Here is a 27,807-nt window from a genome sequence, read left to right on the forward strand (position 1 = left end):
CTGCCTCTCCAATCCTCTGCTCTGTAATCTTCAATTGCACTACTGTTTGCTTGGCTCTTAACAGCGGCAGGGAGTTCTTGGCTTACGGTAGTGCTATTTTCTGATATGAAATACCAACCCAGAACTGGCTGTGTCCCTCCGCGGGCCCCCATCGGAGTGCAGACAATAACTTGTGCCACGGTAGTGCCACCCATCTTTCCATTTTCTCTCGGGGGGGGGAATAAGGTAAATAGCAATCTACTATTCTCTGGCACTCTTTCCAATCACTCCTCAGGCCGCCTTTACAAAGCTGGCCAGATAGGTTTTGGATGCCCCGGAATAGAGTGCCCACTTTCGTGGCACGAAAATTTCTTGTCCCCCCCCCCAATCCCCCGTGCCCGAGCAGAGGAGGCCGTGTTTCGGTGTATCTCTCCTTCGTTCCCCCTCCTTTCCAACCCGGGCTGCCCCCTCCCCTAGAGGCAGGGCTGCCTCGGCCGAGCCGGAGTGCACAATGGAGCCGGGTGATCCCTCGCCGCGCAAGGCTCAGAAATGCAAATCGCCGCCGCTGCCTGCGGCTCCGTACAATGGAAGGGAGGGAGGAAGGGAGCGAGAGAGAGGGAGGGAGGAAGGAAGAGAGAGCGAGCGAGCGAGAGACGGCGAGGAGGAGAGGAGAGGGGGGAGCCCCATTGGCGGGGAGGCTGCTCGCCCCGGCCCAGCCCCGACGACGCGGCGGGTCCCCGGAGCGCCCCCTCCTCCGCGCCGCCTCGCCGTGCGCCTTGGTGAGTAGCTGCGCTGCGCCGTATCGTCCGCCCGCCCACCGTGCGCCCCCCTCCCCAGAAAACCCGCCCGCCCGGCCGCTTGTCTCTTCTCCCCCCACCCTTCGCCCGACACCCAGAGCAGGTGCATGGCAGGAGGGGAAGCGCGGCCCGGGCTTCACTTTCCCTCTCGCGGGGGCGGGAGGCAGCCCGGCCGCGGGAGTGCACCGGGCCACGCTCTGGGCGCGCATCGCTTTGGTGCACAGAAATCGCTTGGCCTCGGCCTCGGGCTTCCTTATCCCCGAATGACCCGGACGATTTCCTCCATCTCTCTTTTTTTTTTCCTATATCCCTTTCCCGCCCCCCCGCTCTTCGTCTCGCCCCCCCCATCCACGTGACTATGACTAAAATTGCTGTTGGGGGGTGATCCTTTCTGCGGAAAGCAGAATAAGGAAATAGGTGGACGCGGAGGACATTTGGGGTGAAAGCACTCCGGAGAGGGATGGAAGGGGTTGCGAGAGCAGGTGGCTTGCAGCTACGGGGAGGTGTGGGTGGGATAGACGGAGGGGGGCGTCTTTAGAGGGGAGACCTCTCCCCCTTCTGCTCTGGTCTCCCCTACCACCACCCAACACGCACACGTTGGAGGTGGTGGTTTTTGTTCCCCAGTCCCAGAGTTTTTGAGCCCTTTCAGGAGTGGGAAGGTTGGTGGTCTAATGACCCAGTGCTAAGTTGAGGCTCAAAGATTGAAAACTATGTTGGGTGGGGTCGAAGGGTGGGTGGGTGGGGAGATCAGTAGCTCTTAGTCACTGGGAACAGCTCCCTTGGCACATCCTCCCATTCCCCCCCTGCTGCCCCCCCCATGTTCACTGGAGCATTTGCTGAGGCAGCTGCTCCCTTTGTTTAGGGCGTGTGGGGTGGGAAGGGGGTGGGAAGATCTGTGTCTTGCTGGGACAGTCACTCTCTTGTCTCTCTTACAGGCCAAGGCATGGCTGTGATGTGTGGAGACTGGCTGCTCCCATTCAGATATCCTCCCCCTACTACTTCATAGCTTGGAAGTTGGCAGGAGTTGGCTTGAGGCCTGGCAGTGGGGTCCCTTGAAAATTGCCACTTTTTTTTCTTAGAGTGTCTTTTTCTAAGAAGTAGCCATCTTGTTTATTGGGGGGGGGGAATGAATTGGCACTTTCTATCCTCAGCACCCCTTAGTACAGTTACATTGCATTAAGAAAATTAAACCCCTCCCTGTGTTTTGTATAAACAAAAAAGGACAATCTGCCTTTGCACCGAGTGGGCCCAAAGGACCTTGTTTGTGTATGTGTGTGTGTCTCTGTGTTTAACACATTCGTCATTAGGATACTACTGTCATAGGCCCAGCATGGCATGATGCCAAAATGAATCAGCTATCTTTTCTCCAGGCCTATGAATACCACCAGCATTGCTGCTTGATTTGAGCAATACCCTCGTGCAGCAAACTATGCCACCATTTTAGACAGCCAGATATTCCTTAAGGGTGGCAGTATAACATCTGATGTATAAATGCCTAAATCGGGGCTTAGCTTCAGAGCATAATCCTGGAATTTTTCAACAAATAAAATAAAAATGAGTTGAAGGACAAGTAGGCATCTTCTCCCTTCTCTGCTAATAAAAACTAGCTGTTCCCACTGTGATTTTGGGTCAGATCTTTCAAAATTGACTGTTTTCCAGTCAGGTTTGAGCCCTGCCCCAAATTTTATTAAAAACTAAGCTTTAGATAGAAACCTCCGCTTTCTGAGACAATAACTTTTCCTTTTGTTAGATAAGTTGTAAGTTTTCAAATTGCATTTATTTCAAGATTGTAAACTTTTAAATGGCACAGAGCTGTTCTTCAGACAGTAATGAAAAGGAAATTATGCAGTGCTCCTACTGCCTGTAAAATGCTTCTGAGCATCCTGGAAGCCTGATGCATTGTTTAGCCTGTTTCTTCAGGGGCTTGTTTGTACAAGTTTGTGATGTCATCGTAAGATCACTATATTGAAAGAATAAGCTTTGTCTCTACAAGTAAAAAAATATGAGTAAATTTCTGCCACACTATTATTTACTGTCCTGTTTATTCAAAGGTGCTCCATATGAATGAGGACTCTGAACTCTACAAGTGGTCACTGATCTGCCTGAGTTTACAGCCTCTATTCCTCTATTATAATCTACTTGGTTAGGCTATAATGCACATCTTACCAAACTGCAATGGTCATGCAGGCTAGGATAATAGAAGCTGTAATAGTTTAATGTTTTGAAGGGCATCAACTCTAAAGAAGTAAGACTTACTCCAAAGAATATGCTATTAAATTACCCAGAGCTGCTGGGATTTGGATAGCACGCAGACAAATAATGGCAAAAACCCCTCCCCCAATTTTTTCTTTCGCTGTCAAATATTTTTGTGTTCTTTCAATTCAGGGTTTATTGAATACTCAAGTCTTGTCTTCCTAGAATTGGGACAAATTCATAGATATGCATACAGATATTTATAATAATAGATACAGCATAAATGTAAATAATTTTAAATGACAACTTTTTCAGTAGGAGAACTGTGGGTCTGAGGAGGCCTAGATTCCTCTAAAATTTTAAGATTCTTGCTAAATAAAACTCCCATGATTTTCCTGGGGAAAAGGAGAAGTCCTGATGGTTATATTGCTATAAAGAGGTACAAATCTGGAGTGTGGAGTATGTTTAACAAGGGCCTCACAATACTATTTATATTTCCTGTAAAACTGTCTTTTGAAATATGCAAAATTGTGCTGATTGTACATGTTTCAAAGTGCATTGTAAGTATGCAATGCACATCGGGGTAAAGCTTATGCCCAGAGGAATATGTATATCATTATTTAAATTATAATTCTGAAGGCACAGATACGGTCTGTACATAATAAGAACAGCAAGAAATGAGATCTAGGAGGAAGATTTGTTTTTGTAGTAAGTGATAGGCCGAATTCATAGAATATAGTCAAACTGTAATGCGGTGGTTTGGTTTTAGTTTACTGTGTGCTGCAACCCATCCCTTCTGATTTCAAAACCAGAGTTTATGATGGTGTGTTTAATCATAATTTATTCAGTAAACCACAATCAAGTGAATCTGATTTAATGCAATTTATGTCAAATCATCATAAATAATCAACTTTCTATAACTAAAAGGAGTGGTTAATAGTTGTGACATTTCTTTTTAGAATTGTGAATTATTTTGTTAAAATGCATATGTTGCTCAAACAATACCTGAAATGTATACCACTTCAATTGAGGGTTTGGGATGGGCATGACGGTTCTTCTGCTGAAAAATACATGCTCTTCCCAGATGTAAGGCTGAAGCGATTAGATTAAGTCTAGCCTTTCTGATCCCATGGCTCTGTAAGCACAGGAAGTTGAAAAACAAAATGAAACATGAAGCACTCAGCCATGCACATAAAAAGTCAGTTCTGTGGAAGATATTGTCTTACTATAGCGAATATAAACTTCTAGATAGATAATTTCTCAAAATTTTTCTCAGTTGTTCTGTGAGGTCTGTTGCTATCTGGGGGCAGGGCAAGTATGTCATATGATAACAGCATGAGTTCACAGCTCTGATTCATTCAGGCTCAACCGTGCTATGAATGTAAGTTTAGATTTCTGCCCTCCAACTGTTTCTCCTCTTGCCAAATCCTCTGAATGCAGAGATTGCCTCATTTCACCTTGCTGCTTACATTCTCATTGTTAGCTTTCACATATTATATAAATCCTTTCTTTTCTAAGACAAGATTCATAAGGAGTAAAATGTCACACAGCAGATTCCTTCCTTATGCAAGATTGTAAAGGCATACATTCAAAATAAGAACTTTCATTCAGATCTGTCACTTCAGCTAGCCCTTTATATTCATAACTCAGAGTGGTTAATGAAAGTTTTTAATTTTTATATGTTAATGCTCCAAATAATTTTTATTTCAGGTTAATTAAAGTGGGGCTAAAAAAAAGAATAATTCAAGTTGGCTCAGAGGCCTACAAACAGACTCCATTAGATACAGTGAACATTCTCTCCTGCATTCTTAGAAAAGAGGAATTAAATTGGGCTCATAATTAAATTTGTATGACAGTTCACATATTGGATTAAACCTGAATGTAGTTTGCTTAGTATTGGCATAGTATGTAGATGTAGACTTCGCAGTTTATAAATTATATTTTAAGACAGAGATGCAAAAAAATGTTATTTGGGAGTGGCATGCAGCACACCACAATCCTTTTGCATTGCCCAAAGTGAACTGGCCCACATATCTTTGCATGTGGAATGGAACAACTCAATACGGCCAGCTCGCCATGGCCAATTCATCTTAGCTAACTCACCATGGCCAACTAACTGTGGAACAACTCGCCATAGACAACTTGTCACAGGACAACTCGCTGCAGGACAATTCAACAATTCAATTTAATTATTTCAAATAATTAAAAAAATATTTTTTGTCATTCACATTTTATTTTGTCCCTCCTTTGGCATCCTTTTTTTTAAATGATTCTATTCAACTATTTCTTCAATATTAGTGTAACTCTTGTTCTGCGGTGAGTTGTCTCGCAGTGAGTTGGCCGTAGCGAAATGGCCTTGGAGAGTTGACCATGGTGAGTTGGCTCCAATGGGTTGGCCATAGCAAGTTGTCGTAGACCCCTTTGCATGGGTTTAAAACATCCATTTTGTCTCTTTAACTTCTGAAATGTTTGCAAAAAACAGTCTTGGCTCACCCATTTTTATTGTATAGCTTTCAGGAAGTTCTGGAAAGCCTACTGAAGCCCTTGATACAACAGAGGCTTTAGACTGCTGACTTATGGTTTAGCATTATTTGTGAACCCAGCCACTATATTTGATCATCAGTGCCAGGTTAAGACAAATCATGCTTAGCATGATGCATGAACCCAGAATTCTGACTTCTTTGAAATTTGGCTTTATAGCCATAGTCATTTTAAGATTGAACCTTTCACAGGATCTATTAATGTTTATTGCTTTTAATACAATAATAAAAAAATAAAACAAAAGCAACAAACTACAAAGAAATACTATAAAAACACAAAATGCTTAAAAATAAGTAAAAAAATGCAAGAAAAAAACATACTGAGTATAATAAGTTGTAACAATAAACAGTTCACCATTCTATATTTTTTAAAATGCTTCTTGGCCGAGGTGGCGCAGCAGTTAGAGTGCAGTACTGCAGGCCACTTTAGCTGACTGTGTTCAGCAGGTCAGCGGTTCAAATCTCACCGGCTCAAGGTTGACTCAGCCTTCCATCCTTCCGAGGTAGGTAAAATGAGGACCCAGATTGTTGGGGGCAATGTAAATATATATATATATATACATTGCTTATTGGTGTACACCGCTTAGAGAGTGCTTGCACTTAAAGAGGTATACAAGTCTTATAAATAAATAAATAAATAAAAGATCAAATATAGTAGAGTCTATAATTTTTAATAGCTTTAGTTTCTTTAAAGGATTGCCACATTGGAAAAGTTGCTAAAATTCATGCTTAGAGATTCTTACCCATTTATTTTTCTTGAAAACAAAAAAGTGACGCAAATGTGCTAATATGCATACATTAGTATGTTAATAATAATAATAAAGTTGGAAGGGACCTTGGAGTCCAACCCCCTGCACAGGCAGGAAACCCTACACCATTTCGGACAAATGGCTGTCCAATCTCTTCTTAAAAACTTCCAGTGTTGGAGCATTCACCACTTCTGGAGGCAGGTTGTTCCATTGGTTAATTGTTTTAACGGTCAGAAAGTTTCTCCTTAGTTTGTTTGTTTGTTTGTTTATTTATTTATGAGACTTATATACCACTTTAAGTGCAAGCACTCTCTAAGCAGTGTACACCAGTAAGCAATGTATATATACATTTACATTGCCCCCAACAATCTGGGTCCTCATTTTACCTATCTCGGAAGGATGGAAGGCTGAGTCAACCTTGAGCCGGTGAGATTTGAACTGCTGACCTGCTGAACACAGTCAGCTAAAGTGGCCTGCAGTACTGCACTCTAACTGCTGCGCCACCTCAGCTCTTCTAGTTCTAGGTTGCTCCTTGATTAATTTCCATCTGGCACTTCTTGTCCTGCCTTTAGGTGCTTTGGAGAATAGCTTGACTCCCTCTTCTTTGTAGCAGCCTCTGAGATATTGGAACACTGCTATCATGTCCCCCCTCGTCCTTCTCTTCATTAAACTAGACATACCCAATTCCAGCAACCGTTCCTTATATGTTTTAGCTTCCAGTCCCCTAATCATCTTTGTTGCTCTTCTCTGTTGGAGGAGATTTGTTATGATCTTAATGGAAATTCACACTCATTTGTGTAAAATTCACTGGGCAACTCTGAGCTCTAGCTATAGTTGCCCAGTGAATTTTACACAAATGACTGTGAATTTCCATTAAGATCATAGCAAATCTCCTCCAACAGAGAAGAGCATTTCTGCTCTTTTTGGATTTCTGGATCCAGTGTGGCTTATGTGAATTAAAAAATGGGAAAAGATCTATTGAAGTCATGTGAAGAAGAAAGTACACCCCCCTTGAGTTCTATGGTCTTATGTATTAGGACATAGTAAAAATCATCTGGTCCTGAGCAGTCCTTAAAAATAGGTAAATACAACCTCAGATGAATAAGAACACATGACAGATTACATGATGCCATCATTTATTTTACAAAAAGAAAGCCAAAATGGAGAAGCCATGTATGAAAAGCTTTGATTTAATAACTTGTAGAACCACCTTTAGCAGCAATAATGTGAAGTAATTGTTTTTGTATGACTTTATCAGTCTGTCACATCATTGTGGAGAAATTTTGGCCCACTTTTCCTTACAACATTGCTTCAACTCATTGAGGTTTTTGGGCATTAGTTAATGTACAGCTCTCTTGAGGTCCTGTCATAGCATTTCAATTGAGTTGAGGTCTGAACTTTGACTGGTCTATTGGAACACCTTGATTCTTTTTCAGCCATTCTGTTGTAGACTTGCTGGTGTGCTTGGGATCATTGTCCTATTGCATGATCCAATGTTGGTCCAACTTTAGCTGTTGGACAAATGGTCACACATTTGACTCTAGAATACGTTGGTATACAGAGAAGTTCATGGTCAACTCAACGACTACAAAGTGCCCAGGCCTTGTGGCTGCAAACCAAAACCAAATCATCATTCCTCCACCACTGTACTTGATAGTTGGTATGAGATGTTTGCTTTTCGCCAAATGTAGCACTGCATTATGGCCAAACATCTCCCCTTTGGTCTTATCTGTCCAAAGGATAGTCAGTCAATCAGAATAGAGCTGGAAGGGACCTTGGAGGTCTTTTAGTCCAACTCCCTGCTCAAGCAGGAGATCCTATACATTTTAGACAAGTGGCTGTTCAGTCTCTTCTTAGAAACCTCCAATGATAAAGGAGGCACTCACAACTTCTGATAGCAAGCTGTTCCACTAGTTAATTGTCCTTACTGTTAGGAAGTTTCTCCTTAATTCCAGGTTGCTTCTCTCCTTGATTAGTTTCCATCCATTGTTTCTTCTCCTGCCCTCTAGTGCTTTGGAAAATAAGTTGATCCTCTTTGTGGCAACCTCTCAAATACTGGAATACTATTAATCATGTCCCACCTAGTCCTTTTTTTCTTTAGACTAACCAAACCCAAACCCTGCAATGGTTCTTCATAAGTTTTAGCCTCCAGGCCTTTAATCATCTTAGGGACTCTTCTTTGCACTTTTTCCAAAATCTCAACATCTTTTTTTTGTAATGTGATGGCCAAAACTGGATACAGTTTTCCAGGTATGGCCTTAACTAAGGCTTTATAAAGCAGTACTAATATACTTCATTTGATTTTGAGTCTATGCCTCTATTTATATAACCAAGGATTGTATTAGTTTTTTTGGCTGCTGCCACACACTGCTGGTTCATATTTAAGTATTCCAGAAGTCTTGTAATTTGTTCAGATGTAACTTGTAAACCAAAGCCATGCTGCCATGTTCTTTTTAGAGAGAAGAGGCTGTCTCCTGGCAATGCTTCCAAGCAAAAGAATACTTGTTCAATCTTTTTCTAATTGTACCGTCATGAATTTTAACATTTAACATGCTATAACAGGCCTGTAGAGTCTAAGATATTGTATTTTTTTGCAGTTTTTCTGAGCATTGCACAATCTGACCTTGGAGCGAATTTGCTGAGATGTCCACTCCTGGGAAGATTGGCAACTGTCTTGAATGTTTTCTACTTACGAATAATCTTTCTCACTTAGAACGATGTACTTTAAATTGTTTGGAAATGGCCTTATAACTGTTCCCAGACTGATGAGCAGCAACAATTGCTTCTCTAAGATCATTGCTGATGTCTTTCCTCTTTGGCATTGTGTTAACACACACCTCAATGTTGGGGACCAGGAAACTCCTGAAACTTCAGCTTTTATAGAGGTAACACACTTGCTGATGATCAATTGATCAAAGGCACTTGATTAGCAGCACCTGGCTGGTATATAACCTATTCATACCTATGGAAGCAGTAAAGGTATACTTAGTTTTTCACACATGGCTTCTCCATTTTACTTTTCTTATTGTAAAATAAATGATGACATGGTGTAACATGTCATGTGTTGTTGCTGCTTTGAGGTTTATTTACCTACTTTTAAGAACTGCTCAAGACCAGATGATTTTTGCTATGGCTTGATAACGTAAAACCACAGAGCTCAAAGAGGGTGTACTTTCTTTTTCACATGACTGTATGCCATCCCCAGCTTAATGGAAGAAGGTAACAAAATTATACATAAAGAAATGTGTCTGCCACACCCATTTTCTTCAGTAATATAAATTGATCTTAATTTTTTTGTATTACTCCTGCCCCACTCTAGTTGGGATTTTAGACTGGATATGTATAGTGCAGTTTTGCTAGAGCATGGCTAGTTAAGACTTTCACCACAATCAGAGTATTTGTCATAAGTACTATGACAAATAAGTAGAGGCCGCAAGAATTCCAGAAATCTTTTGCCAACATTTGGAGATTGAGATCCACATGAATATAATTGTAAAGAACAGCTTTGCCTGAGGCAAAATGGGGTGAGGGTGCAACTGCCTTTCAATCAGAGCACACCTGCATACGATACATAACTGAGGCGTATCATATATATGTAACTGCCCAGATTTTCCTGGCATTTATTTTTATGTGATCAAACTTTGATTTGGGGAAAGCACTTAGCAAGAGACCCACATATCATCAGTACTGGTTCAATTTCTTGTGATCCTTGAACAATCCTCCATCTTCTACTTCATCTGCTGCTTCCTTAAATTTATCTCTAATTCTAGCTATCCTATTTTTTCTTACATAAACCCATCCTTGCCAGCTCACTGTTTCCCTTCCTTCATCTGCCCTATTTCCTTCTTGCTCGTAACTTTGTATAAATGTTTTTCACAGCCAAAACAATATTTTCATAAAAGCTACTGTTTATTATTTCATTATCTTGGTAATAGTTTTGCTTGTGTCTATTCCCTGGTATTGTTGAGGTACGCTAACATTAAGAGTAGGAGGAAGAGATTATAAACCACACCTACATATAATATTCTAGAATATCTCTGGAACAGAAGGAATATATTACTTCAGTGGGAGGCCCTCAAGTAACAGATGTCATCGACACAATTTATATCCTTTTTTTTGAATTCCCAATTTGTGGGTTCCTACTTTATTGGCATTAATACAGGAAACTTAGGTTTTCTGTTACTCAAAAATACTGGGGGGGGGTGCTCTGTTCTGCAAAGTAATGGGATATTATACATGCAAAAGCTTGTATTGTGAGATTTTTTGATACTGGGAAATATTTGGTAACATCAAAACTCTTAACATAGAGTCCTGTTGGTATTCCAATTTTACTCAAACAGGCTTCCTTATGCAAATAGTGACTTGCCCAATGTAGTCACTTGAGTTTCACGATCATAAGCTGAAATGTTGATTTTTCTACTCACAAAGACAAACCCAACTAAAATGTTCATCTACATCTCACAAGTTTTTCTTTGGAAAATTCAGTGGAATAAGTTTTGATGGGTCTGATTAAACGTTGTCACAAATTTATCACTGCAACTAAGACAACTGGAGATACTGTCTTTTCCTACATATCTTTTAATATTTGCATGAGATGGAGAATAATGAAAGGTGATACATCTTGGCTTCTCTTGCTTTGTTATTCACATCTGCTTCCTATTTCTGCCTAGTTTGAACTTGTCTGCAGCAAATATAAAATTGTTATGGAAAGTGGAAATCAAAGACTGGAATACTCTCTTGAATTGACAAACATTTCCCAATTGCAATCTGAAAATATTTTATTTGGATGTCTTTCTTCCAGTTTTCTTACTGCTGAACTCCTCCTGCTTTGACAACTCAGGAAATATTGGTCAAAATCCAGTGCAAATAAAATTAATGCCAGCTTTCTATAAATCACTTATTTTGTGACAGTAATTAAAGATTGTCAGGCTGGGTCACATCAGCATTTAAAATGTTTTCTTTTTCTCTGCAGTCTCTAGAGAACATCAGGGCAAAATGTTATTTATTTATTGAAAGAACAGTCCCTGATTGCAAATTTACAGTTTAAAAAGAAGGAAAAGAGATGTTGAGGAAAGTGGAAAAAAGCAGCCAGGTATCCATTACATGAAATAGTAGTGTAGTACTGAAATCATATGGTTCAGGGAAGAGACTGATGGACTTGATCTTTCGGGGCAGTTGATAGCTCTCCATGTATGTCTTTGTTGCTGCTGGACAATAATCGAGAAAGGAGTCTAGTGGAGCTGGTTTCCAAAAAATATGTAGGTAGCCATGCTTCTGCTTTTAAAGTCATGCTGGATCTCAGTTCCACCTGGAAACAATCCTTGCACTCTACTGGAAGACCTATGCCCAATAGGTGAAGGCTTCCTCAATTCTGTAGTAGCAAAGAAACTACACTGTGAACAATTTCATGGACACTTAGTTTTATTCCATATACATATGAGGGTTTAAGATAACTGTAGAACAAATTAAGTAATGGGGGAACATGTGTGGATAAAAATTCATATTTATCAAATACTGGCCTAGTGTGCTTACCATTCTAAACCATATTTTGAACATTATAGTTTACACAATGTATCACTGTTGGTTGGGTCAAACAACACAGACCAAATGTGAACTAATCATATTGTAGTATGAGCACAGTCATTATTAATTTCAAAGTAGTCTCAGCCTTTGTTGATAAAACACTTATCTTTATTCTATCATAACTTCCACTACCCTCTTTGTTGCAGCTGATGCATCTACCTAACAAGGGTGACATGTCAACTTGGCTCTCACTGGCTGTTCCATCACCAGTCAAGGATTAAAGCATGTGATCAGGAGCACCATGGAGGTGAGTGGCTTGAATCATAAAACCAGGGATGAATATAACAGGATGGGGAACTCCTGAAATCATGTCCCCCTTCTCCCTAGAGTATTATCAAAGTATAATCTTCTAAGCTCTACGATGGTCCAACTTCTCTTATTCTCCTCTCAGCTCCCCCTTGGTTAAATACTGAATTTCAAAATCCATTGAAACTGGAAAAAGAAACACTTTTTTTTTTTTTTTATTGAAATTTTTCAAAAGTTTTACAAATAAAAATCCACCCCCCCCTCCCCAACCACCCCACCCCCCCCCCGACTTCCCAGAACTGAATATAGGATTATTTAACAAATATTTTAAAAATAACATTTGCAATTTATAAAATAATTAATAATAATAATAAAAATCACAGTAATAATATATATAATAATAATATACATAACATAAACCTTAAAATGAATAATATATACTAAAAAAGAAAAAAAAAATAAAAATAAAAAGAGAAGAGAGAGAGAGAAAGAAGAAAGAAGAAAGTAGACGAAGAATAAAGCATATATATATATAAAAAAAATATATATATATGAATAATAATACATAAAAAATGTATATATATAAAAAAAGAAAAAGAAGAAAGAAAGAGAAAAAGAAACACTTTTAATAGGGACAAGATGGAGAAGATGTATTTATGTATTATTGATTTTAATTATTACATCCTACGTTTATGGATACACTTCTTTCCAAGGTGGTTAACAACTAGATTACTATCACATATTCAAACAAAGAGCAGACAACTTAACAGAATACTGCCATTGCAATTCATAGCCAGCAAGTACAGAAGCTTTTTTCAACTTGCCTGCCACAAGCTTCTTCTCTTGTCGGAGACAGACCGGCAGAGGAACTAAGCCACAGGTCGGCAACCTGCGGCTCCGGAGCCGCATGTGGCTCTTTGAGCCTTCCCCGGTGGCTCCCAGCCTCCTCTGCCTTTGCAGAGAGAGACAGAGACAGAGAGAGGCAATTGCACTTCCCTGCCTCTCTCTCTCGCTCCTTTCTGTGTGTGTGTTTTTGTGTGTGTGTGTGTGTGTGTGTGTGTGTGTAAAAGAGACTGCACTCACATTGTTCTCCGAGGAGCTGAAAAGCTTTCAGGGCGGAGCTCCTCCCTTTGCTGCGTCTCAGCAGGAAGCAGGAAGGGCAGGAGAGAGCTAGCTAGCCCAGCTAGGCTGACTCAGGAATTCTGGGAGTTGAAGTCCATGAGTCATAAAAGAGACGAGGTTGCCTACCCCAGAGGTTGTTGGACAACAGCTTGAAGCTTGCCAGGTGAGCAGCAGATAGGAGAGAGAGAGAAAGAGAGAGAGAGAGGAAAGAGAGAGAAAGAAAGAAAGAGAGTGGGGGAAGAGGAGTGGCAGGCAGACCAAGGGCAGATAGAGAGGGAGGGAGAGAGACAGACAGACAGACAGACAGAGAGAGAGAGAGACCCTTTTGACATCTAAAATGAAGATAACACTGCATATATCCTTTTTTTACTTGTATGTGTATGTGTGTGTATGTGTATATATATGTGTGTGTGTGTGTGTGTACCTACATATACACACATATATACACACACACAAACACACACACACAAACACACACCCCTATAATAAAGGTAAAAAAGGATATATGCAGTGTTATCTTCATTTTAGATATCAAAAGGATTTTGCGGCTCCTGGTGTTTTGTTTTTGGTGGGAAACGGGTCCAAGTGGCTCTTTGAGTGTTTTGGGTTGCCTACCCCTGAACTAAGCGAAGAATTAGTTTGGAATCTCTAAGTATGCACAAGAGGGCAAGGTCTGACTCCGCTTGAATGCCATTGAACCTTATGTAGCCTGGCCTAAGTACAAACTGCCAGTCTGAGAAGATTCTTGTGTTATAGGCATGAGCAATAAAATAGCTAATTGAACTGTTCACATGTGGATCTGACTGTTCACGCCTGACACATAGAACTCTTGGCATAGGAATTTTTATGGATAACAAGCAAGAAACAGAAGTCCCATCTCCACTGAATAACTCTTGAATGTAATGGGGCAATTTCAGTCTATTCAACTCAGTGAAAATAAAAGGAGGGAGGAGCAAGAAATCCCAACAATATTTCTCTAATATTAATTTTACTATATGCCTAAAATGATTCAAGAGGTTTGCCTTTGAGACAGATTTTACAATCCCATTAAATTTGTTTTGCACTTTAGTTTTGTATGTGTCTCTCTATTTTGTTCCACTTACTGGTCTGAAGGGATCTTACCCATTCTTTGGTTCATAACCATGTTTTACTGTCTTATCACAGGATATAATCCCCCAAATTCAATCATGTTTTTGTTGACACACAGATTTATAAGTGCTGATTGATTTTTCAAAATGCTCTTAGTGAAGGAAATTGGGACACCTGCTCTTGGGAGTCTCCATTTTCCTGTTTCCCCTAACAATTAAGCAAAGCTTTTGCTTTCCAGTCATAAGAAAGAACGTTATTTGGCAGCTTTTCTCTCAACCTCTGCTTTGTAAAATGCTGACTGAAAAAGTTGCTGGCTGAGGACAGAAGGGTTTCTGTTTGTTTTGTACAAAGACCACATGCGAGCCACCAGTTTGCAAACTGCACTGTGGGAAATCCAGAACTCTGTCTCATTCTGCAAGGATGTTAATGTCATTCTTCTTTTCCTGTACCAACAAGCTGTTATGCTACATCATTGACTGAAAAACAGACTTAGGAAAAGAAATGATTCAGTAGAAAGGTTCTAACTTTCTTCTTTCCCCCTTCCTTCCTGCAGGGTGCAGATTACCAGTTGCCTTCTGCCAACTCAGCCAGTGTTGCCCTTCCTTCTCCTTCTTCCTCTTCCAGTGATGAAGCTGACATTATGGCTTTCAATGGGGAGCTGGACTTACAACATTACTCTAATGGACCAGGGGGGGCTGGAGGGGAGGCTCGTCCTTATCCCTGTCCTATCTGTGGCAAGCGTTTCCGCTTCAACAGCATCCTGGCATTGCACACTCGCATCCACACCAGCTCCTATCCACTCACTTGTCCCTACTGTGGCCACCAGGCAGGGCAGCGTGCCAGCTTACGTCTCCACCTACGCTCCCATTGTCCTGAGGCCCACACCCGGCTCAGTCACCAGAGCCGCTTGCTGCTTGAATTGGAAGAGCGGGCACTTCTGCGGGGTCAAGAAGAGGAAAAGGAGGAGGAGGAGGAGGAGGAGGAAGAAGAAGAAGAAGAAGAAGAAGAAGAAGAAGAGATGGTTGCTCCTATTCCACCCCAACCTCTACCCACCTTTCACTGCTCTTTCTGCAAGGGCAAGTTTCGTACTGCAGGAGAGCGCGAGCGCCACCTTCGCATCCTCCATCAGCCGTACAAATGTGGGCAATGTTCTTTCGCTGCCACACAGGAGCCAGAACTGCAGTGGCACAACCAACAAGTTCATAACTCCCCAGCAACTTGGACACCCACTCCTCCTGTCCCTGAACCCACCACTTCAGTTCCACCCACCACTCCTGCTTCCACACCCACTCCTTCCTCCTCTGCCTCCACCCCTACGGAGTTCCGCTGCCAGGTCTGTGGTCAAGCCTTCACCCAGTCCTGGTTCCTTAAGGGTCACATGCGGAAGCACAAAGACTCCTTTGACCATAAGTGCCAGGTGTGTGGGCGTGGCTTCAAGGAACCATGGTTCCTGAAAAACCACATGAAGGTTCATCTCAGCAAGTTGGGCCTCCAGAGTGAACAAAGAGGACCAGGACCAGGTCGATCAGCGCAGAGCTTACTCGTGGGTTGTGAGGCTCTGTATCCATCTCTCCTTTCTCCTCGCCCCACAGACAAAGCCAGTACAGGCACTTTCCTGGGTTACAGTGATGCGAGCTGTGCTGAACGACTGCAGGCCACAGCTCGCGCCGTGGAGAGTAGTCAGCAGTGGAGGGAACGTTCTTATGTAGTAGGGTCCAAGCTTGTGAGAGAAGACTCAGGAGGGAACCATCGCTGCCCAGACTGTAACCGGACCTTTGGTACATTCCAGCAGATGGCCTTGCATCGGCAAAGCCACCTCACCCGTGAGAGAGAATGGAACAAGGGACAGTCACTGGGTTCTCACCTTCTCAGTGGACATTGGCTTCCAACAAATGTGAGAGCTTCTACTGCAGCCAACACCAGCTCAGCTCTGCTCACCCAGAAGGAAAAAGGCAAGTACAGATGGAGTCCAGATCACACTTAGCAATTTTATGGGAATGAGCTGGGTGGAGGTGACTGACTTTGGTCACAGAGTATAAGAAGCAAGACTTTCATTTAATTGAGGCAGACAATGGCCCTGGGCTGCATTTAATGTGGCCAGAATTGAATTTTCAATTAATAGAATTAAGTCTGTTTTGAATTTTGGAAGACAATTTGTGGTGTTTTTTCTTCAAAAAACAAAAACCCTAACGTTGCATGCATGAATGTAGGCATCTGTAGTGAAATTATATGCTTTAGTGAATCCCCAAGCAACCGGAAACTGACACAACATCTACATGGTACAAACCTAAACAGGCCATCTTTCTGCAAATTTGAATGCATAATTACTGTTTACATGCAGCTGTTTACAGATTCAGAATAAGAAAACTAGGACAAAAGTCTGGATACCCTTCAGACTGTACTTTGTAATTCTTTCTTTGACAAAAATAACAAACATTTTGTGAAGCCAGCTTAGAGTTATTTCCTTCTCCTCCTTCCCTTCTTTCCCCTTCCACCATCTCCTCCTTTTCTTGGAAATGTTTCACCTCCTTCCTAGGGCTGATAGAGTGACACATTTGTTATCTTCCCTTAGATTTTCAAAAATATTCTAGTCTGAGAACTGTGACAGCCACCCCAAAACCTTTATCTTTATTTCCTGTATTTTATAGATGATTTAGAAACTTCTTTCATGTCATAATTACAATGAAATATCTGAACTTTTTTCAACTTCAATTTTCTGAGTTATAGAACATGAGGTTATACAAGATGTGGATATTTAATTAATTTCACCCATAAGCTGCTGTCATGCAACCCCAAATACAATAGAGGCAGCTCCATTCTTATTGGATGATGAAGTTTTTCTTCACAAATGATTCATCTTTTTTACTTCCAAATGTATCTTGTGAATGTGGTCATTAATCCAAAGCACTTTCTACCAAAACATTGCAAGCTTGTCAAGATTTTCTTCTGCTATTTTAAATAGTGACTTTTGTGAAGTGGTCAGAGAAAAGGTTTCCTTCTGATAACATTCCCATGCACATCATTATTGCATAAGCAACATTCTATACTGTGGATAACTAATCCAGTGTCAACTAAGCTTTTCAGCAGGCCTTTTTGCAGATCTAGCCAGCTTTCATGTAATTGTAATAGATTTTTTCTGGTCTTGCAGATCTTGATTTCAGCAATTCATGTACATTACTTAATAGTCTTTCTCAAAATGAAAGTTAAAATTAAAAATTAAAGTTGTTAGATGGAAACTTCAAATATTTTTTATAGCCTTCCCCTGCTTTATAAGCAAATTATGCTCATTTTCAAATATTCCAAGCAGGCAGCTGCTTTAGAAGAATTGTTGGTTGTTGAAAATAAACAGAACAGTCACAACTTGAGAAGTTAGGGTTAGAGTATTTGCTTACACGTGGAGTTGTCTTTTCTTGAGTAATTGTAGGCCTAACAAATTAATCACTTTTTGGAGCTTAAAAATTTGATGATAATAAAATAACAATGAATTTGGTGTTTGAAACTAAAATGTTTCTGGTTATTTCTTAAGCAACTGCACATAACTATTAAGCATGAATTCAGATTTGCAGAACTTTTGTTCCATGTAGAAGTTGTATCATCTTCTGTTCACTAAGTAAATTATTGAAATAAGCAATTTGACAGGAATGCACAAACATTTGCATTGAACTTATGTTACTAAAAGCTCACTGAATATTATTTTGTGTTTCCAGTCTCAAAGTGGTGGAAAATCACATTGGAAATGTTTATATTATCAAAATGGTAAAAACTTCTACTTTGTAGGGCACATATGCCTATAGATCTAAACTGACTTGTGCTTTAAATGCTACGAACAAATCTTTGAGCAAGAACCCTTTTTTCCCAAACAATGAAGTGAGAAATAAAGATATTAAACATGTTTGCACAATGTGGCTGACCCAGCCAGCTGCTCTCCTGATTACTCATCCTGTACACTGCATGATCAAGAGTCAGCTGGGAAGCAGCCATTTTCTGTGCCTTCCAAATTACTACAAAGGAAAACAGAAAGTATGTTTGGGCATAGGATATTTGGGAGGGGGGAACAAAACTTCCTCACACCTCCAGTGTAAAAATCCTCAGTGTTTCAGTTGAGAGCACTGTCATTTGTTCCTGACAATGCCAATCTGTAAAGATCTCTGGGTAAGCGAAATTTGGATTTCCATGTTCCATGCATGCCAACTGGTTTAATAGGATGTACCAGGTAATAAGAAGAAGAAGGAAAAGGAAAAGGAGAAGAAGTAGTAGTACATCAGATGGTTGAAGAAGAAAAAATGGCTTTGGAAGAATATCTGAAGAACAATGATGAAGATGCACTGAAATTAGTATATCAGGAAGGCTTACTGACTACTGGAGAGACCAAACTGGCCTACAAGAAAGACCAAATGAAGAACAGAATAGAGGCATGGGAAGACAAAGCACTACATGGTCAATACATTAAAAAAATAGCTGGGAAAGCAGATAATAAGAAGACCTGGCAATGGCTAAGAGCAGGAAAATTGAAGAAAGAGACTGAGGGACTAATTCTGGCTGCACAAGACCAAGCCTTAAGGACAAATGCATATAAAGTCAAAATTGAGAAGACAGCAACAGACAGTAAGTGCCGCCTATGCAAAGAAGCTGAAGAAACAGTGGACCACTTGGTAAGCTGTTGCAAGAAGATTGCACAGACTGACTACAAGCAGCGGCATGACAAAGTAGAAACAATGGTGCATTGGAAGATCTGCAAAAAATATCATTTGCCTGTAAGCAAAAACTGGTGGGATCATAAAATAAAGAAAGTCATAGAAAATGATAAAATTAAACTGCTCTGGGATTTCAGAATTCAAACAGACAAGCACCTGCAACATAATACCCCAGACTTAACAATTGTCGATAAGAAAGACAAAAAAGTCTGGATAGTGGACGTGGCAGTGCCTGGAGACAGCAGAATAGACGAGAAAGAAATGGAGAAGATAACAAAATACAAAGACCTACAAATAGAAATAGAAAGACTGTGGCAAAAGCAAGCAAGGGTAGTACCAATAGTCATAGCTCCTTGAGTGCAATCCCAAAACAACTGGAGCACCACTTGAACACCATTGGCATTGACAAATTCGCTGTTAGTCAATTGCAAAAGGCGGCCTTACTAGGAACTGCTTCCATCCTGTGACGATATTTGTAATACCATCAAACATCCACATCTGCCTATCCCAGGTTCTGGGTAAGGACTCGATAGGTAGACAAAATGCCAAATCCAGTCTGAACATCTGGCTGACTGTGCGGTGATCCATGATAATAATAATAGTAAAGTTGGAAGGGACCGTGGAAGTCATCTAGTCCAACCTCCTGCTCAGGCAGGAAACCCTACACCATTTCAGACAAATGGCTGTCCAGTCTCTTTTTAAAAACTTCCAGTGTTGGAGCATTTACTGCTTCTGGAGACAGGTTGTTCGCTGATTAATTGTTCTCACTGTCAGGAAGTTTCTCCTTAGTTCTAGGTTGCTTCTCTCCTTGATTAGTTTCCACCCGTTGCTTCTTGTCCTGCCTTCAGGTGCTTTGGAAAATAGCTTGATTCCCTCTTCTTTATGGCAGCCCTTGAGATATTGGAATACTGCTATCATGTCCCCCCTTGTCCTTCTCTTCGTTAAACTAGATATACCCAATTCTAGCAACCGTTCCTTATATGTTTTAGCCTCCAGTCCCCTAATCATCTTTATAATGTGCCATGGAAATAAAATATCCCTCTTCCACACAGGTGGAAGATATATTTCAATCGGACTAATGCACTTCTCAAATTGCCTCTTCCATTGCTTTTCCCTCTCCTTCAGCACATTACTGCTTTGACATTGCCTTTGCTTCCTAGTTATAAGAAGTTTAGTTAAAGAGATGTTGTCTGCCTCTCTCAATTCAAATTATGCATGAAGGAAATTCAAAGTATGTTGTGAAAGCATACGGTACATTTATGCAAATGAATATGGCATGCTTCTAAGTACATGTTTTATTTCGTACAGGCATTCCACTTTCATTCATTTCATTATTCTGAGTTTTCTTAGAAAATCCAAGGAATACATCTTGGTGAGAGTGCTGTACATTTTCTAAGACTTTCCAAGCTCCAAAGAGACCTACAGTTCTAATAAAGGAGTATATTTGTAGCTCAGGGTTGAAATGATGGGTCCTTAGTGCTCTCCGAGCTTGATTGTTTTCTTGCAGACATTTCATTAACCAAACTACGTAACATCATCAGCACTGATGATATTATCTAGTTTGGGTAATCAAACATCTGCAAGAAAACATCCAACTTCAGAGAGCACCAAGCACCTACAGTTCTGAGTCTTCTTGATGAGAAATAATCTGTTATTAAATGAGGTTAAATCTGTGGTGTAGATATGGACTAATTTTCATACTATTCGCCTGTTTGAAAAAAAAAACACCTATAAGGTTGAAATCACATTAGGTTACTTACAAGAGAATTTGGCCATGGCATTTTGTATGGTGGATATGTTATGCCCTCAAGTGGCAAGAGCTGGAATTTCTCACACTAGACACAATAATTAGGAATTAGTCTTTGACATGATATAGTCTGGTAAACTGCATTCTTTCTGCCTGAGGCTGTCTTTAACAAAACATTAATACAAAAATGCAGGGCAACGTCCTCTCCCTCGTCTGTCTGTATTATATGTGCATTTCATCTTTACTTAAAGACCAGTATAAAGCACATTAAAAACATTTTGCCAGATTTTTTTGAATTTTTTTTATCTCTGCTGCTGGATGAAGCTGCTGAAGGAGAGATTTGCTCATTCACAAGCTGATTGTCAGGGGTGAAAATTGCCCCCTTTATGGTTTTCTGAATATTTGCATATCTTTACTACTGAATGTTGAACAGAACTCATATAAATCCTAATAATATGTAAAGGAACTTTGAGAAAACTGAAATTTCATGTTGTTCATTTATTTTATCAACAAAAACATCTAAGGTGAGGTCTGCCAGTATGGAAAATAATGTCCTTTCCATGTTTTATGAACTGGGATAAGTAGGGCCTGCACTTCTTTGAACATTTGGAGCTGTTACCCTAGTCTCATAACAATCTCACTTTGGCTCCCCTCATTATATTGAAGTTCCCACTGCACAGATTTAAAGTTATATTAGGTTCCTTCAAAATAAATTTCTGAAATTCTACATAAATGAAGTATTAGTGTTCTTTAATCTGGGAAAGTTGCAGAACCATTGCAAAAGCTCTGGAGCTCTATAATCCTCAAAGACAGTGTCTTCTTGAAAGGAAAAAAGTAGTGAAGAATGAATCTTTCTTAGAATTACCATTCTGTCAAATCACTCCCAAGTTCAATATAACATTGTCAATGAAGTAACATAGAACCCCAGAACAATATCTAAGGATCTGTCAGCCTAACTTGTTTTGTTTAAAGATAAGAGTTTATCTAATCATTCCATGATTAGAAAAGCACTGGATAAAAACAGGATTTTTATGTTCAGCCCTAAATTGCACAGAAATGTGGCAGGATCAGAAATGAGTGTTTGTTGCTAGAAAACCACAAAATATTACTGAGTTGAAGCAGTTTTCTATCTTGGAATGGCCAGATATCCTACATCAGGGGTGTCAAACTGCCGGCCCGCGGGCCGGTTTCATCATACCGGAGCTGCGCCCACCCCATTGCGGCAATGGCGAAAAAGCTCGGATACGTTGCACGACGTCACGTGACATCGCGAGTTTGACATGTCTGTCCTACATAATGATATGATTACATTACATTTTGCCTAAAATTAAGTCAGGTAATGGAAATGCAACTAGTTACTGAATCTGAGGGGATGATTACATTTTCAATGGCACCTCAGTTTGTTCTTTCAATAAAATTTAGGCCAGTACATTTTGTGAAATTGCTTAGCAATGTTTTCAATTTTTATGAGGGGTTTTTTGTGTGTATTTTAAATTTTACAACATGAACTTTGATTTTATTGGTTCCCTTGTGGGGGTTTTTTTACAACATATTTTATAATGCATTTAATTTTTGTATTTCACCTTTTGCCCTCCAATATGGTAGCTGAATAAAATAAAATAAAAAGATGGCTGTCTTTGTTTGGAAACCAAAAGAAAGGGAAACTCCCCATTTAATTAAATCAGATTTCCTTTCTATATCTGTATGACTCATATGAAGCTCTTATAATATTCAATGAGAAAGGTACATAAAAATTCAGAAAGCCCTAAAGAGATAAGTTACTTTTTTTGCAAGGATGGGCATAATATTATCTCAAAATGTTCTATGATGTTCACTATTCTGAAATGAGTTGGGACATTATGATTTTTAAGTTCACAAATTCCCTTAAGATTATTTTCCCTATCTTTTAGCTGGTATCTTTCATTCTATACAAAAGAGAGAAGGAAACATCTTCACAATACTTAAAAATAGTGACTGGAATGACTAGGAAGGACCACTTCATCCTTCCTTCCAACTTTCTAGGAAGGAAAAACAAAAGGAGCTTTAAGGTAGTCAGATGATTCCATCTTGTGACAAAAAATACTTTCTCTCCTCTCATCATCCCTTTTTCTGGCTCTGATTTATACAGGTGTGAAAAAAACAAATAGATCTTACACATTTGAGGTTTTCCCAAGTGGTGTTTTTTTTTAAAATCCTCTTGTTACAGTTTGGTAACTAGAAAACCATTCCTCCATTCCATGGTTCCTCTGCCATTGTGCTAGAGTTGTGAGATATGTCACTATTTTCAGTTAACATTTTTTTTAAAAAAAAAAAATTGCCTCTGAAATCAATACTATCCAGGTAGTTCTATGAGAATATAAATTCTTACAGTTCAGCTGCACTTGGACATTTCTGTAGTTTTTTTTATTTTAAAGTTTGTTCATGTAACAATAAAAAATAGAGAAAAGGACTAAAATGCAATCAAATGTGACTTTGACAAACTCAAGCGGCATCAGATGTCCTCAGCATTGCCAACATCTTTGGTTTGTATATTTTTCTTTCCTGTATTTCCGCCTCTAGAAAGTGTTCCCATTTTATTGTGATTTTATTGCATCCCATTTTCTTTTCCTAAATGACAGTTATCTTGCTGAAGGCAGTTTCTTGCTAATAGTGTTTTTATTTCAATTTCAATTTTATTTCAATCTTTTCTTTATTGGAATCTTAGAACAACATACGTTCTGCAGCTATATTGAATACACTGTATATTTCTTTATATAAATTATAGTTCAATCATTTGTATCATTTTAGATATAAATCTAAATCTAGAGTAGTCTAAAATGGGGGTCCCTAACCCTCAGGCAGTGAGCCATTCGGAACAGCTGTGGAAGCGACGGGGGAAAGCATTCGTGCATGCCCGCCGCTCGTGCAAATGGAGCTGTGCACCTGCTCTTGCCTGCCACTTGCAAGGAACCATCCCCCCCCCTCAATCCATAAAGCTGGAAAAGTTGGGGAATTCTGGTCTAAAAGAGGCTGGCAGTGCTAAAGAACTGAAATGATGAGACTCTTGCAGCATTTGTGATTCTAAGCTTTTTTGAAAAAGAATCTGGTCCTAGCAAGCAAATAATGCAAAATACTATGAGAAAACTATATGGAAAAGAAATAAGAACCTTCAAACAATCTTCAGCTCATATTAAAAAATTCTCTTTGTCTTCACTTTGCCTTTTGCAGAAATACAGGGTCAGTCACGCTTGGATGGATCCCGACGAAGCACTGGGAAAGACTGTCCATTCTGTGGGAAGTCCTTCAGATCTTCCCACCATCTCAAAGTTCACCTCCGTGTCCACACAGGTAAGACTCAGGAGTGGCAACATGGAGTACGTAAGTATGGAAGTAGGTGGTAAAGTTCATTTTGCCTACAACTTAACCATCTCTGGTTAAGTCTCTGAAACGGATCCTTTTGAAGGTATGCTACAGGAAGACCATTGGGTTTAGATCACAAATTTCAGTGTCCAAGTCGGGTGAACAACTCCCTTCCTTCCATTAGTATGGTATATAACCAGGGCTGTCTCCAAGGACTGGGATTCTTGAATCCTGTTCTGAGATTCTTCACAGTTGTTGCAGGTTTATTTGTGCTCTCACTCTGCATGTAATCAGTGATAAGACTGAGGCCAAGAAGCAGTAGCTTTTTAGTACTTTCCCTCTCAATGGTTGTATATACTGGGCCCAGAGGCAGTGGCAAGCTATAAAAAATGCTGACAGCAAGTTAAGCTGCCTTGTTTGTGGGTCTTTTTACACTGAGAATCACCCGACTGAAATGTACAGTATCAAAATACTCTTGTTCATTCTAGCAGAGGTTTTGCAAGAAAACTTCTGTGAGGATGTTTACATCTTTCTATAGTCCTCACTTGTCTCATGGCAGGATCCCTCTTAATCTCTCTAGGTAATTTTAAGACAGTATTTCACTCTTCCCCTTTCCTACCTCACATACTGTTATGAAGAGAAAAGATAATTCTCAAGTATGTTGCTCTGATTTGAACAACATACACACATACCTACACACCTATACCTATAAATACATACACATATACATACATACATATATACATACATACATAGATACACATATATACATATAATATTATGGATTGTTTTTCTTTCCTTTGCTCATTTAGTTAATTGCACAGAGAGGGTTTATGGCAAGACTTATTACAGAGAATATTACAGAGAAGATATTCACTCTCCGAAAGTTGTAATATAGGAAGTTGTTTTTGTTCATGGTCAAAAAGATGACATTTTTTATTCCTGTTTCATAGACTGGAAAAGCTGAATCAGTCAGACACTTAAATGGACTCTTGCCATATTTGCAACCAACTAGAAAAAAAATCACCCTAAAGAAAAATAATTACACATCATTGCTGTGCCAATTGATTTCTCCCCTTTTTTTTCCTATAGGTGAGCGCCCATACAAGTGCCCTCACTGTGACTATGCCGGCACTCAGTCTGGTTCGCTCAAATATCACTTGCAGCGCCACCACCGGGAGCAAAAGAGCGCTGCTGCTGCTGCAGCTGCTGCAGCTGTAGCAACAATGGAACAGTGCCACATGCCCCTGGCCCCTACTGCAGTCCCTGCCTTTCCCCCTACACAGCTCACTAAGAGCCATGGGTCCTTCCTTCCTCTAGGTGGTGTGGGGACAGCTCGGTCCCGCCAGTCCCGCCGCAAGTCACTGCTGAACGGGAAGGCTGATTTCCAACCATTGGATCTTTCCCTACGTCCAGCCCTGGCAGGAGGAGCTCTCCATCGTTGCCAGTTTTGTCCCTTTGCCACCTCAGCTCCTGAGCTTATGGAATTACATCTTCAAGTCCATCACAGCAGGAAAGCTCGTACCCGTCGCTGCTCTCACACAGTTCCTAAAGCCCAAGTGGAAGAAGAAATAGTTGAGCTGAAAGAACCAGAATCCCCAAGCCCAAAAGGGGAGATTTCCAAGTCACACAATTTCTGGTCCTCTAAAGATCAGGAAGACTCTCGCCGTCTCAAGTTGCTTCATGGGAAACAGAGTTCTGAGGGAGCAATAATTGCAAGCCTTTCTTCTGAAGCTGCACTGAATCAGCAAGGATGGGAGAACCTATCACAAGACTCTGAGGAGCCAAGACCTCAGAATGAATTGTCTGGCCCACTAGCCCAAAAGGGACCACATCAGGAGGCTTCAAAGACAGGCCAAGGCCTCATGGAATTACAGCTGGAGCCAGTACAGGCCTGAGTCTATTCTGCATATATAAACCAGTTCCGAATCTGTTTAGCTGTCATGAGGACTCTCAACCAAGGGAGCTGGGAATTGTAGCTCTGTTCTATTTATTGGATAATAATAATTCCAGGTCTTTGGGAAGGACTTGATGAGCAGATAAAAATGCCAAATCCAGTCTAAACATCTGGCTGACTGTGTACAAAACCATAATAAGAATGCATACAAAGCTACATTTCCCAAAGTTCATAGGCAGGAGCTTTTCAGAGCTCATAGCATAGTGGTAGAACACATGCTTTGCATGCATTAAAGTTCCAGATTCAATATTTGCTTTCTATCTTCAAGACGAAACAAAAAAATATCAGGGCCAGGAAAAGTCCCTGCCTGTGATCTTGACCTAGTAAGAGGCTAGATGGACCAATGTCTGCCTCAAGAAAAAGCAGCTCTATAAGGCAGTGAAAGCAATTTCAGACCTGTTTACATGTGTAGCGTAGATTTGCAAAGACAGTTTGTGAGTGGTCACCTCACATATGACAGGGTCATGCAGACATCTGCAAGATGTTTTGGAATAAGACGTAAAGTTACCAACTATTTTTTGAAATAGTTCTCTATTTTTAACAGCAGCAAGACAAACATAGCAAGATATAGGTATTACCTACCAAGCAGCTAATAACAGCACAAGAGCTCCAGGAGGAAAAAAAAAAAAAAAAGACAAAACTACAACACAACCAAGTACTGACCCTGGAAGATAAAAGCTATAGCTGCAGTGGAGCATTGGTTAAGGGTGAGAGAAAGCATGGCGAGGAGATTCCATTCATGCCTTGAGTTGATGGGGAAAATTGAAGTTCGGCTGAATGGGATTATAATCCTCTGCACAATCAAGAAAGCTGTTGCTGGGACTCCCAATTGCAAAAACAAAAATACCCCAACTTGCAGAAACTCCCCATCAACATGAAGAGGACAGGTTTAAAGGATATGCTGCTGGTCTGGTGTCCCTATCTGCTCTCCATGCACTGGATATTTGAAAGGGCTGCCGTAGCAGTTCTATTTAGTCAAACAGGGTTTGGGGGTGATATCACTGGGGTGTATTAAGAGTTCAACCCTTTGTTTTCTCCTGAGTTCTGAACTTGATGCTGCTTCTTTTAGGTGCCGCTGTCTGAGGACCTGGCCCCTTGGGGATTCTACCATTGGGACGTGGAGGGTTGCTGGGCTTCATGGGGACAAGACTCCTGTAGTAGTTCTTGAAAGTTTTCTTTCTTTCTTCTTTCTTTTTTTTAAGGGGAGCATTTCTGCAGTTGTAGTTTTTCTCACCATAGTGTTGATGTGGTGGGAGAAGCTGGGCTTGTCCAAATTCTCTATTGCATTCTCCAGTTATTCATAACCAGGAGCCCTGTCCCCATGTCTCCTAGAGGCAGGGCAGGTTTCACCAACCATTCTTGGCCCAAAGGCCCAAGCACTTGGAGTGCAGCTTTGTCTCATCAAATCCAGGTGGTTCGGCCTCTCATGTTTCCGTAGCAAGCTACCTGATGCCAGTATCTTATCTCCGTAGCGATCCAGCAACAGAGCTGTGTTTCTGTAGTGACCTGGCACATCAGGGTGCTTGACAACTTCTAGAGTTTTCTATTTTTTTATTGTTTTCTTGTAGAAAATTTAAAACTGGAAATAAAAATTACATTGAAAAATTATGTATAGCTTGTATGGGTCTGCATTTTAAAACACTGTCTTAAGCAGCAATAGAGAGGTGAATTGTAATTTTCTGATATCTTTGGGTTTTTTTTTTAAAAAAGCCCCCCCTTCCTTTGAAGGATTAAATTGAACTCCCTGAGAACCATAAACATAATCAAGAAGA

General features: G+C 40.4%; 1 protein-coding gene across 4 annotated transcripts; it reads left to right on the forward strand.

Annotated features, from left to right (window-relative positions):
* Positions 1–30: 30 nt before the first annotated feature.
* Positions 31–27,647, forward strand: ZNF219 (zinc finger protein 219). 4 transcript variants are annotated; one of them, XM_039347301.1, is made up of 5 exons: positions 31–180; positions 11,988–12,088; positions 14,852–16,250; positions 23,947–24,066; positions 25,171–27,647. In XM_039347301.1, the coding sequence occupies exons 2-5, from the start codon at positions 12,083–12,085 to the stop codon at positions 25,974–25,976; spliced, it is 2,331 nt and encodes a 776-aa protein (XP_039203235.1). In that variant the 5' UTR covers positions 31–180; positions 11,988–12,082; the 3' UTR covers positions 25,977–27,647. The 4 variants fall into 4 exon arrangements, with proteins under 4 accessions (XP_039203235.1, XP_039203236.1, XP_039203234.1 ...); XM_039347302.1 differs by lacking the exon at positions 31–180 and adding an exon at positions 201–225; XM_039347300.1 differs by lacking the exon at positions 31–180 and adding an exon at positions 255–758.
* The last annotated feature ends 160 nt before the right edge of the window (positions 27,648–27,807 follow it).

This window comes from Crotalus tigris, unplaced genomic scaffold, assembly GCF_016545835.1.
Source record: "Crotalus tigris isolate CLP2741 ecotype Arizona unplaced genomic scaffold, ASM1654583v1 scf7180000018058.1502924, whole genome shotgun sequence".
NCBI classification, from domain to species: Eukaryota; Metazoa; Chordata; class Lepidosauria; order Squamata; family Viperidae; genus Crotalus; species Crotalus tigris.

Excerpts from the sequence above, each read along its gene's own strand:
- ZNF219 (XM_039347301.1), top strand. Across the intron at positions 16,251-23,946 it reads GCTCACCCAGAAGGAAAAAG|AAATACAGGGTCAGTCACGC; the intron begins GCAAGTACAGAT and ends TGCCTTTTGCAG. Across the intron at positions 24,067-25,170 it reads TCACCTCCGTGTCCACACAG|GTGAGCGCCCATACAAGTGC; the intron begins GTAAGACTCAGG and ends TTTTTCCTATAG.